General features: G+C 44.5%; 1 protein-coding gene across 1 annotated transcript; it reads right to left on the bottom strand.

Moving 5' to 3' along the window:
- Positions 1-5,454: 5,454 nt before the first annotated feature.
- On the bottom strand, positions 5,455-11,825 carry eif4ebp3l (eukaryotic translation initiation factor 4E binding protein 3, like). The gene is made up of 3 exons (XM_083651455.1): positions 11,401-11,825; positions 8,696-8,872; positions 5,455-6,066 (listed from the first exon to the last, which is right to left on the bottom strand). The coding sequence occupies exons 1-3, from the start codon at positions 11,531-11,533 to the stop codon at positions 6,038-6,040; spliced, it is 339 nt and encodes a 112-aa protein (XP_083507581.1). The 5' UTR covers positions 11,534-11,825; the 3' UTR covers positions 5,455-6,037.
- Between the last annotated feature and the right edge of the window lie 510 nt (positions 11,826-12,335).

Below are 12,335 nucleotides of genomic sequence, written 5' to 3'. Positions count from 1 at the left end.
TCTTCCCCATCATGATAGATGTGACCAGACAGGCCGGGTGTTTGAGTGTCTGTTTACAGTGTCACCCCGGCAATTCAGCTGCAGCCTGTACCATCAGCTCCAACGTGAGGGGCAGACCAAAATAGAGCCTCGTGGGGGGGGGGGGGGGGGGGGGGACTAGGGTGCAACCAGATGAAAGGGGGCCATATTTTGTCTATGGAAAAGGGCAATGGGGCAAGTTCACCGAGGCTCATTGAAACTGGTTGCTCAGTGTGTCATCCAAAGAAAAGCTGTTTACAGTAAGTCCCAGACCAACACATTCCAGCAAGACTACAATTTGTCTGGCAACAGATGTAATCAGAGTAGAGCCTAGATAAAGCTTTCCCTACCGGGCCCCATCTGATGCAAACAGGAGATAATTCATATTGCATCAACATAGAGATGAGACTGTCGTGTCCCGATGTGTAAAACGTCGTTTGGACAATCAGTTTTCTCTGGAGCAAAACTATGGAACAGTCTACCTACTGAGCTGAAAACACAACACGATTTTAATGTTTTTAACAGGGGTATTAAGTCATGGTTAAAAGTGAAACAACTGTGTTCTCACACTTAATACCCTTGTAGACCTCTGGTGGTACTCTGTGTATTATGTCTGTATTGTGTGTACATCGTGTGTACACTGTGTGTACTGTATTGTATGTATTGTACATTCTTGAATACCTGGTCTCCAGCATCTAGTGACTTTCTTGTCAATACATTTGTATGTATAGCTTTACTCTTGTGGTTTTATATTTGATTATGCTTCTTTTTGGGTATATCCTTTTGGGTTGTGTTTTGGTGTAGGAGTCGCCTGTGGACAGGTGTTGAAAATTAGCTTTCCGCTATAAACACTTAACACTGTGTATCTGGTTGTTGTGCATACATGTATGTTACATCTCCAATGCTCTGTGATGTCCATATCAAATAAACCTAACCTAACAAGTAAGATAATTTTGTATCAAGATACGAAAGCCGTCCTTTTGTAGGCTATTTCACAATACTTAAATTCTAGTAGCTATTGAGCTATGAGATTACTATAGAACATAACAGGCACTGTCCAATTCATTTTGCATGTGTCTTTTTGGCTATAGCTCAGTGATGGATACATTGTCAAGACATGTCAACAAGCTTGTGTGTCACATGCCCGGTCCTGATGGATGGCAGAAAAGACCTCCCACCGGCGTAGCCAGGGGGGGGGGGGGAGTGTGGACGATTTTTCCGCCGCCGCCCTTTGGACGGCGGCATCTGTGGGCCCGAGTGTGATATCCTTTCATGGGGCCAGAAATCCCTGGCTACGGCCCTGCCCACCGGCCTACAGGATCCTACTGTTAAATAAACCTTTTGCCTATGAGGTGAAATGTTACTGGAGGCTATTAGGCTAACACCGACTTAACATAGCCTAAATGAAAGACATTCCATAAAGCAGGAACCAGCCAAGACTTAGCTAGAGGTAGCCAACTCACTAGCACTGGCATCACATGTATGCGCCTTATCATTAATAGGTGATGAGTTGAGTTGTTGAATTGTCTAAGATAAATGCTTAGATTAGCTAGATTTCTGTAAAGAGATGTTTAATGAAATGTTAAAAAGTTGACAGAATGCCATTAGGCTATTTTCTTCATTGTTAAAAAGGGATATAGCCTATACATTTCTAGTTGTAAACAAATACTTTGAAATTTAATTTGAGACATTTGATAAGAAAACAACCTCTTAATGTATTTCAACCACCACTGTTTTGTGAGGTTCCTGCACTTCATATAAATAGATGTACAGTAAATGTCAGAGTGGCAGACAGTGATGATAGGTGCCGGTTTAACGTTTTATGTGTGGCTGGGTGGTGGGAGAGGGGTGGGAGTTTGTGGGGTGTACAGGCTTGCATTGCACACTATATACATACAGTACTGTATATAGTGAGGCAGTGGCTTTTAGTGGAGTCCTTTTTGCTGTCATCTGAGAGGGGATCTCCCAACCCCCCCCCCCCCCCTCCCAACACACACACACACACACAACACACACACACACACACACACACACACACACACGTACACACGTTCAACGCTCATAGGTCAGTCCAAATGTACACACATACCCATCTTACTTGACCGTTATTCTGTTAAACTGACCTTTATGACAGGCATCATGCTCAATCAGGTGAAGGACTATACCGACTTTTGCCAATCAATGCACTTACTTTTATGCACTGAGAAGACTAGCAATTGTTTGACCTGTCTAACTTTGCAGGCTGGAAAAAGAAATCCATAGCCCACTACAGGACTTACACAAGGATGGGAACCGGAGTGCTCAACAATTACAACACTTAAAAGGGACAAGAATACAACTATTTCCGAGACAGGTACTTTCCTCAGAGTCACCATGAAAGTCAAGCATATTATACTGTATATAGACATCGATCAATTAGCCATCAATTGCTTTGCATGCTCTCAAAAGCACGGTAGTGCCACACTGATTAAAGTGTTCCCAGTCTTGTTGTCCAACAGCAGTCAGAAGTTCAAAGAGCTCACTTGCCAGAAAGTCAATCTTTTCCTTGCAATGCAAATTGGGTTCCCATCCATGTCAGCAGGTCCATGGGAGTAGAACAGCTGAGCACACTGACCTACATCCCCACGTCACACTCGACCCACAGGGGTCAGCTGAACTGTTCTCATACATTGTAGCATGTAGGCCTACATAACAGCACCTTGAAACTGCCTGGAAACCGTGGAATCCTCCAGTCCTCAAAACAAACGTTTTCGGAAGATTTTTCGGCCATGTCTAAAACTTGCATCATGAAGTCAAAATAATTGATGTATTGTCAATGAATCCACAATGACATACTTGAAATGACTGCTCAAATGAAGCAACTGGCAACAACAGAGGTTAAATTTAACCAGCAGGTGTAACCTCTCTCCTGACCCCCGGCCACACCCAGTGAAGTGGCTTAAAGGAGAATTTCGTTTTTTTTTAACCTGGACCCCTCTCCTCACATTAATTATGATCTGATGACTCACCCAGCGATCTCCGCAGCGTTTCTGCCTGGCTGTCCTAGCGTTGTTTTGAGATCAATAGCGTCCAAGCCAGTCGTAAAATGGAGCTCTGAGGGGGCCAAGTGGCAGCCTGTCTTTCCTGCATCTCAATAGCCAGTTTTATTCCCGTTTTCGCCACATATCATCATAATCTCATCCCGCAACAACCACCAGACTGATATTTCAGGAAAGACAGGCTGCCACTTGGCCCCCTCGGAGCTCCATTTTATGACTGGCTTGGACGCTATTGATCTCAAAAGAACGCTAGGACGGCCAAAAACGCTGCAGAGATCGCTGGGTGAGTCGTCAGATCATAATTAATGTGAGGAGAGGGGTCCAGGTTAAAAAAAAACAAAATTCTCCTTTAAGTACATGTGGCCTCATTCCTCAAACTCTGCACTACAGAATTCAGGGATATTAATATTCCTACAGTCTTTGTCTAAGTCTAACCTATGGATTTGTGTCTGTAACAAGCATGCATATTGACCCTGAGCTAATACTGATACAGTGAGAGGCGCTGCTAGAGCACAATACGCAGAGATCAAATTTCTCACCTTGAGCAAAAATATACTTCCGTCTGTTCTTGTTTGTATTGGCTTCGTCTAAGCACCTGTTCATGTGTTTCATCTGATCAATCAGCAGCTCACCAGTGTGAGGGCAGGACAGCAGCTCACCAGTGTGAGGGCAGGACAGCAGCTCACCAGTGTGAGGGCAGGACATCCTACTAATGTACTAAACACCATCTACTAAGCCTCTTAATTGAATCCATATGTAGAACATACCATGCATATTACTGTTATGTAACTTCTTAGTAAGCTGCTGGACAACATCCAGGCTTCTGTGGTCACATGCTTTCAACTTCCACGGGGTTTTATAGGGTCTGTTGGACAACCCTGACTCAGAGGCCTACGCCTAGATAGCCCTAAGCTGTGAAGAACACAGATTTTCTCATAAACACCCTAGTATTCTCTTAAATATTATACAATGGGGTTTAAACAGAGTGCATGGGCCAAAAAGCCAAGTCTCTCAACACAAATCATGATCATGTAAAACGTATCTAATTCAGTTGAAAGTAAAGTAGGGATACACCGATTGCAAAATTCTGGGCCGATACAAATGTTTGGCAGATAGACGATATACAGTAAGTACCTATTTTTATTACCCCTTTTGTGACAGGGAAAGCAAGAAATCTTCATTTTAATAACTTAACTGTTTTAAATTATTTTACCTACCTACTCAATGAGAATAATTTTTCAGTACTTATTAGGTGCACGAGTACGGTAGCCAGGCAGAAATTATGTAACCCAAAATATCGGACACTGCAATTGGTGAATGCCACCTTTTTGCCAATAGGCCGATTGTTAGTCAACAAAGGCAATATTGGCCAATATGATATACAGCCGAGATATGGTTGCATCCCTAGAGTAAACAGCTAAAGCGTATGAACATTGTAGCTTGTGTAAGGTTGGTTACTGGTGAAAGGAGTTCTGTCCGTACCAATAGAATAGCGCAGGGATGACACATTTTTGTAGGCGGAAGTGCATGTTCTTCCCATGTTCGTGTGGGTTTCCTCCCACCATCAAAGACATGTATGTTAGGGTTAATACTCCTGTCAGTGCCCCTGACCAAGGCACTGGCAAAAGAACTGGAGTTGGTCCCCAGGCGCTGCACTGCGGCTGACCACTGCTCCTAGTTCTAGGAAGGTTCCTAGTAGAGGATGCGTCAAATGCAGAGGATGAATTTCCCCAAGGGGATAAATAAAGGATCACTTAACTTAACACTTAAGTCTTGGACTTCCTGGATCTTACGGGGAAAACTCAATGGGGTTTTAGAATGGGGACTTCACTTAAATGCCTAAAATAAGGTCTGTGCTTAACAAAAGTTTATTTGAGTGGTAATTTGGGCTCAGCAAGATAATCTTCATGAACGTGAATCACTTTGATCACTTTTACATTACATTACATTACATTTACATTACATGTAAATGTAAATGTAAACTTTGATCACTTTTGAAGCATTTTCTAAAAATCACGTTAAAAAACAAATGCATTTACCTTTCAAAAGTCATAAAAGTGATTCAGGTTTGTGAAAATGATCCTGCTAAATGCAAATTAACACTCCCATAAACTTCTGTTAACCACAGACCTTATTTTATGCATTTAAGTGAAATCCCCATTGACTTTTCCCCGCAACATCCAGGAAGTCCGGTGCTACATGGTTGAGATATGTGCATCATCATTCAACAGATTTCAGTATAGGGTAAAGAACACATGCATATTCAAATAGGTCTGAATGTTTCAGGTCAAGCAACTACACATTACATTATTTCTGTAATGTACAACATGCAAAACCATGTGCTAATATTGTTTTCTACATTTAAATAAAACAAAGACGCAAATGAGTATGATTTTGATTTCTTTTTTATTATTTGAAATTGTATCTCCCCCTCCATAGAAAAATAAGGAGCCGATTTTCAGTAGGCACTGGTCCCCCGAGTTAGGAGACCCTCGTACGGCCATCACAAGCGGAATAAGCTTTCCGTTTTGGGGAGAAACAAAACAAAACAAAACTGATGCCTGCAGTGAAAAACCCTACATTACATGTATTACTGTAATCATGTTATATTCCCCCAACTTAAAAAATAGGCTCCATACTGTGCACAGTACCATAGTCGTATTTACAAAAGAAAAAACGTACGAAAAAAAGTGAAATCAAAGCAGATCATTGGATTCCTGCTGCCGCTCTGAAGCGAGAGTGCAACCGATCTTCTCGTTTAATGGCCATCATCTCCTTAAACCCTGGCGTTTTTTTTTCTCTTTTTGGGTCAACAACACCCTACTGTTTTCTTTCTTTTTTTCCATCTTTTTGGTTCCTCAAAAAGGTTTTTAAAAAAAGGAAGTGAAAAAAAAAAAGCTTAATATGCAACGCATAACGGTCACTTGAACCACAGAGGCGCTGTAAATAAAACATCTCTCCACAGGAGGTAAAACTGAAGCTCAGATGTCCATCTCGAACTGGTTGTCATCTGTTAGAGAAAGAGAGACAGAAAGAAGAGAAGGGCGAGATCATTAACGGTCAGTTGGCACCCGTGCGTTAGCACCCCCAAACTCAACCACACCCTAATAACGGACAGCGGGGAAGGGGGGGGTGCAAGCTGCAGACCTTATCAATACATTCAAGTACAATCCAGTCCAAATAAACGAACACAGATCCCTAATCCAAATCCCATGATTTGATCCCTCTGTTTACCAACCCAGAGAAAGAAGGTCACCCCTAATCCACGTGATCTTTTAGCTTGACGTGGAGAACGGAGCAGGATAGATGGATGTTTGGCTGGTTTATTCCAAAACAAACGGCAGCCTCGACTTGACATGACCGTGGCTAGATAAGCTGCTGTCTATCTTTGGCCACACGTCACTGACAACTCCTCTGCATGGCCATGGCCAAAAAACAGCCTTTTATCTATGACGCATGATATCCCTGTACTCTACACTGCAGATCAGATATAGTGAAAAAAGCCAGTAAAAAAGGCAGTGATGCATATTTCCCCAAACGTGGGATATCTTTCCTAACACCTCAGCAAGAACAGAACAGGACAGGCTACTATCAGCCTGACAGATACACAAAGATAGCCTATCATATATACAGTACGTAGTATGTACAGATTGCCTGTTGAGTGAGAAGTGGCTTGTGCTGGTTTTGAAGGTGCTAAAAACCTGGTTATGCCCAGGAAGGCAACAGTCACTGAAGGTGCTAAAAGCCTGGTTATGACCAGGAAGGCAACAGTCACTGAAGGTGCTAAAAGCCTGGTTATGTCCAGGAAGGCAACAGTCGCTGTAGGTGCTAAAAGCCTGGTTATGTCCAGGAAGGCAACAGTCACTGTAGGTGCTAAAAGCCTGGTTATGCCCAGGAAGGCAACAGTCGCTGTAGGTGCTAAAAGCCTGGTTATGCCCAGGAAGGCAACAGTCGCTGTAGGTGCTAAAAGCCTGGTTATGCCCAGGAAGGCAACAGTCGCTGTAGGTGCTAAAAGCCTGGTTATGCCCAGGAAGGCAACAGTCGCTGTAGGTGCTAAAAGCCTGGTTATGACCAGGAAGGCAACAGTCGCTGTAGGTGCTAAAAGCCTGGTTATGACCAGGAAGGCAACAGTCGCTGTAGGTGCTAAAAGCCTGGTTATGTCCAGGAAGGCAACAGTCGCTGTAGGTGCTAAAAGCCTGGTTATGACCAGGAAGGCAACAGTCGCTGTAGGTGCTAAAAGCCTGGTTATGCCCAGGAAGGCAACAGTCGCTGTAGTAGGTGCTAAAAGCCTGGTTATGCCCAGGAAGGCAACAGTCGCTGTAGGTGCTAAAAGCCTGCTTATGCCCAGGAAGGCAACAGTCGCTGTAGGTGCTAAAAGCCTGGTTATGACCAGGAAGGCAACAGTCGCTGTAGTAGGTGCTAAAAGCCTGGTTATGCCCAGGAAGGCAACAGTCGCTGTAGTAGGTGCTAAAAGCCTGCTTATGCCCAGGAAGGCAACAGTCGCTGTAGGTGCTAAAAGCCTGCTTATGCCCAGGAAGGCAACAGTCGCTGTAGGTGCTAAAAGCCTGGTTATGACCAGGAAGGCAACAGTCGCTGTAGTAGGTGCTAAAAGCCTGGTTATGCCCAGGAAGGCAACAGTCGCTGTAGTAGGTGCTAAAAGCCTGCTTATGCCCAGGAAGGCAACAGTCGCTGTAGGTGCTAAAAGCCTGGTTATGCCCAGGAAGGCAACAGTCGCTGTAGGTGCTAAAAGCCTGCTTATGCCCAGGAAGGCAACAGTCGCTGTAGGTGCTAAAAGCCTGGTTATGACCAGGAAGGCAACAGTTGCTGTAGTAGGTGCTAAAAGCCTGGTTATGCCCAGGAAGGCAACAGTCGCTGTAGTAGGTGCTAAAAGCCTGCTTATGCCCAGGAAGGCAACAGTCACTGTAGGTGCTAAAAGCCTGGTTATGCCCAGGAAGGCAACAGTCGCTGTAGTAGGTGCTAAAAGCCTGCTTATGCCCAGGAAGGCAACAGTCGCTGTAGGTGCTAAAAGCCTGGTTATACCCAGGAAGGCAACAGTCGCTGAAGGTGCTAAAAGCCTGGTTATGCCCAGGAAGGCAACAGTCACTGTAGGTGCTAAAAGCCTGCTTATGCCCAGGAAGGCAACTGGCACCGACAGACTGAAATAACACAGGGTGATAATGACTGAACTCATGTGGCTTTACCCCCCAGGACTCAGTCCTCAGCTGTAGTTCAAATGTAGGTTATTATGGCGCAGCAGGGCCACATGATGGACCCATCCACTGTATTGGCACATGGCAAGTAACACTCATGCTGACCGTGTTGTAAGCATGAGTTAAAGGCTGCCACTGCGCAGAATGTGACTGGAGAGAAATGCCTTCTGTGCACAGCAGTTCATCTAGGCCTCCTTTATTAGATAGGAAATAAAATGGTGTACTGTGGGGATTTGATCAAACATGGAGCTTGTGAGAGATAACATGTATGGACACGCTCACTCAACCCACTAATTCCTGTTTTACTTACTTTAACCCCCCCCCCTGTATACGTTTGCACGTGTACCTGTGTGCACGCGTGTTTACCCGCCAGGTCACTCCACCTCTTATGTATACAGTATATATAGCTAATCTTATGTGGTTGTTTACCTGCGAGGTCCTTCTCCTCTTCCTCAACCTCCTCTTTGAGGTCCTGCAGCTTCCCCATGGGGTGCGTAGCGGGTACTGTTACCCCGGGGATCTGGGGCAGACAGCACGGGGGAGTCCGGGCAATGGGCGAGTTTCGACACTCCAACAGGAACTTCCTGTCATAGATGATGCGTGTGCCTGCGTTTTAAGAGAAAGGGGGGTGGGGGGGGGGGGCTTGTTTTAGTGATAGCCTAGTAGTTAGTAGCACATATCGTGAATGTAAGCCAGGAGAGGAGTGGTATGTGTCCACTCAGCCTCATGGTCATTGGTCAACAAGCCCGCTGGAAACATACCAAACAAACACACCCCGTTCTCTATGCAGAGAACCGAGGGGAGGGATGAAGGCTGCCTCTGCAATGGGTTCTTGGAAATCAGAGCACATGTACACCTTCTGTCTTTGGACCACGTGGCCTTGAGATTAAACCCATATGTGGCCTCCTCTGGCTGGGTTAAGGCTTTAGTGTGCCAGCTGAAGCTACGTGCCCCTGGCTGCGTATCCATGAACAGCTTTCCATGAACAGTTTGACACTCAACCTAATAATGCTCCAATAGACCTGGCTAACGTTGCAGAGTTGACGCCATGTTTGTTGAACGCCCTACGCTGAGAACAGCGGGAGGAGCGCCATGTTTGTGAGAAAAGAACAATACAAGAGAACAACGCGTGACGTCAGGTTGGTCAGCTTTAGAGGTGACATCTTTTTACCTCCTATGCCAATTAGTGCATACAAAACTAGGCTAGGCATGCACGGATTGTGAAATTCTAGGCTGATAACGATAGGATGTTTAAAAGAGCAATATGGCCGATAGCCGATGCAGACACCAATGTTTTTGTTTGTTTACTTTGTTTTTGTTGTTATTTAGTCCCTCTTTTGTGACAGTGAAACAAATAAATCTTCATTATAAAACACTAATAACTTTGAGTGTTTTAAAGTCTGTCAGCCCTTTCATTTCATTTCATTTATTAGTTTAGTTGTACAGGGACAGTGCACATCAATCAACATTGCTGCAAATGTGCCAGTTTTAGCTGGATAGCTCATTTTCAACTGCAGTCCCCTGGGCAAGGTGTTGATTGCCGGATCATCACACTATCTTTGAACGAGCACAAATTCAATCATACACATTTATGAAGCCACCTTTAATATAACCTTCTTTCACGTGACAAAGATTATTTTTGTGAAAAATAACTTTCACAATAACATCCTTTTAGCCTGCTACACAACCACTGACATCTTATTTGCCGATAGCGGTTGACAAGGCAAATATCGATACCGATGTACGACCGATATCGGTGCATCCCTATGGCCTATACACAAAGCCACTCTTAATTTCAAAATTCTACTTTGCATGTCTACAATATTTACTACAATACCAGCTCCAACCAACTTTCAAACTGATTAAGCCAATGGCCCATTAATCTAAAGTCCCTTGAATGGCATGTTGTGATAAGTTAAAGTTTACCCAGGACTCAGCTGAGTCGGGGGAGTGGCATGCTAATCATGTTATTGTGTACTGGAGTTTGATCCGTTCTGTACTGTATCTCTTCACCCACTTCGTGAGGAATAACATATTGCGTAACTGGCTGGTGAGCGGCCCATCCTGGACAAAAGGGGAGCGGAACAGAGGGGGGAGAGAGAAGGGAATGAGACGGTGGGGGCTGGGACGCAAGCCCTGCACAAGGGTGCTATAACTATGCAGGACCGTCACAGACAAAGGGGTCCTGCATTCAGTCGCTTGCCTGCACTTCTCACTACGACATCTTGCATATACCCCCGTGCACAAAATGTTTCCTTTACTCCTCCTCCTAACTAGCACATAATGTTCTCTACTGTTCCTGAAACCCAAGGCAGAGGGCTGCACGGATAGGACAGCCTCCACCTCCTCCACCGCTACCGAGGCCAATCACGTCTCTGCTCTGACAGCTGGAGCCGTACACCCACCCCGAATAGGAGGTCACGGGTTTTAGACAGCTCTTGTTGTCATTTGACAAACACGACTGCATGTGTCCACAGAGCTCACTTTATCACGGTGGGTTATAACTTCATGACTTCAGTTGTTTCATAATATGATGTGAGCCATTGTGCGCACTTTGCCAAGTCAACAGACTTGCAAATGCACACACAACTTGGCAGCAAACTTGTTCTCAATACGAAGCCAAACGCCACTGAGCAGGATTGTGATTACCAACAATGCATCTTACATTACACACATTATCACATTACAAGATTAAATTCAATGGCCTTTCAAGTAGTTTTTCAGACACTAATTTTTTCATGTGGTCTTTTATATTGATATTGCAGAAATTAAGATTTTTAATTGTGGTTCTCTCTCAAAACGTACAAGTGATTGATACCGTTAGTAGTAGTATGGACACTATCTGAATAATATTAACCACTTTAATATGCATGCGTGTGTATTCCAAAGAGCGAGTGCTGCAACCTCTCGCGAGAATGTGGGTATTGTATTTTTGTACGCATGTATATGCACAGATTTCAAAAATGCAAAAGTTTACTAAATCGCATGCACACGATTTCCTTTTGGTTATACAACTTCTACGATTAATAGAAATTAAATAACTAACAAAGTTGACAAAATTTCGGCCTACATCTTTATCTCGCGACAGAATGAAGCCGCTGAACACTCAAAACTTGCCGTTTAAACGTCCTTACCTCCGGGCGTAGTGGAGAAAAGCGTCCCCCCGGGCGTCTGGCTGTAGAGGTCGGGCAACTGGGACCAGTCCTTCAGGGTGAGCACCCTGGTGGGGATGGGACAGCTTTTGACCTGTTTTGTGTCGGTCGACATACTATAGCCTTTTGGTTGCGAGCTAACGTTAACTTGTTGTAGGCAGAGTTGGAGAACTAGCGTTATTAAGGTTATATCTTTAGCTAACTGAGACGGCTGATGTAACAAGCTAAATGAGCCGTTCTCTAATCAAATACGCCAACTTTTTGTCTTGCAACTACTACTTCTTAAAAGTTATCCCAACTTCAAATTGCGAATGTACGAATGCGTATAGAGAAAGTATTGGGAAGTAAGAAAGTTTGGAGCTCTGTGGGTTCGTCCGACAGCCAGCGAGCAAACGCTACCATGTGCTGTGTTTCTGCCACAGCTGCAGCATGACTCGTGATGTTTTTGTGCAACAGCTATGAGACACGTGGTGGCAATACTGATTTGGTGCGAATGTTTTGTTCTACAGGCTGGTCCGTGAGGGTGGAGTTGGAGCTAACGGTGAAGGGACGAAATAAACACAAGATAGACGACCACTGCCATTTAGGCTATCGTTTGATGTAATGTTTCAATCCGAATCAGAATTGCATTGTATAATGCATAAAAAGATGGCGTGGTTGGTGAGGACTATCTCTAAAGGCAGGCCTTTCTAAACGGAGTAAAAAAAAATGTTGAAAAATGCACAAACACAGCTTCTGTCTACCGGGCTTCTCTGGTTTACAAAACACGCGCGCCTCATCTCCCTGCTAGAGCCAGCTCGCTTGACAGTGCTGCCACCTACAGGCACAGGCGCGTGTCCCTCGGATCAGTGGAGTGGGACCAATGCATTTTGTTTGGCATGTTGTCGTTTGGGGAGCGTACCTATGTTCCCCGGGTC

Source organism: Poromitra crassiceps (genome assembly GCF_964638095.1).
Source record: "Poromitra crassiceps genome assembly, chromosome: 15".
Lineage (NCBI taxonomy): Eukaryota > Metazoa > Chordata > Actinopteri > Beryciformes > Melamphaidae > Poromitra > Poromitra crassiceps.
Note: the sequence above shows the minus strand (reverse complement) of the source record. Positions and strands in the feature narration are given on the sequence as shown.

Coding starts and splice junctions, on each gene's coding strand:
- eif4ebp3l (XM_083651455.1), bottom strand. CDS start 11,533: ATGTCGACCGACACAAAACAGGTCAAAAGCTGTCCCATCCCCACCAGG. Junction 8,873..11,400: donor TTTCTCCACTACGCCCGGAG/GTAAGGACGTTT, acceptor CTTAAAACGCAG/GCACACGCATCATCTATGAC. Junction 6,067..8,695: donor AGAGGAGAAGGACCTCGCAG/GTAAACAACCAC, acceptor TTTCTCTAACAG/ATGACAACCAGTTCGAGATG.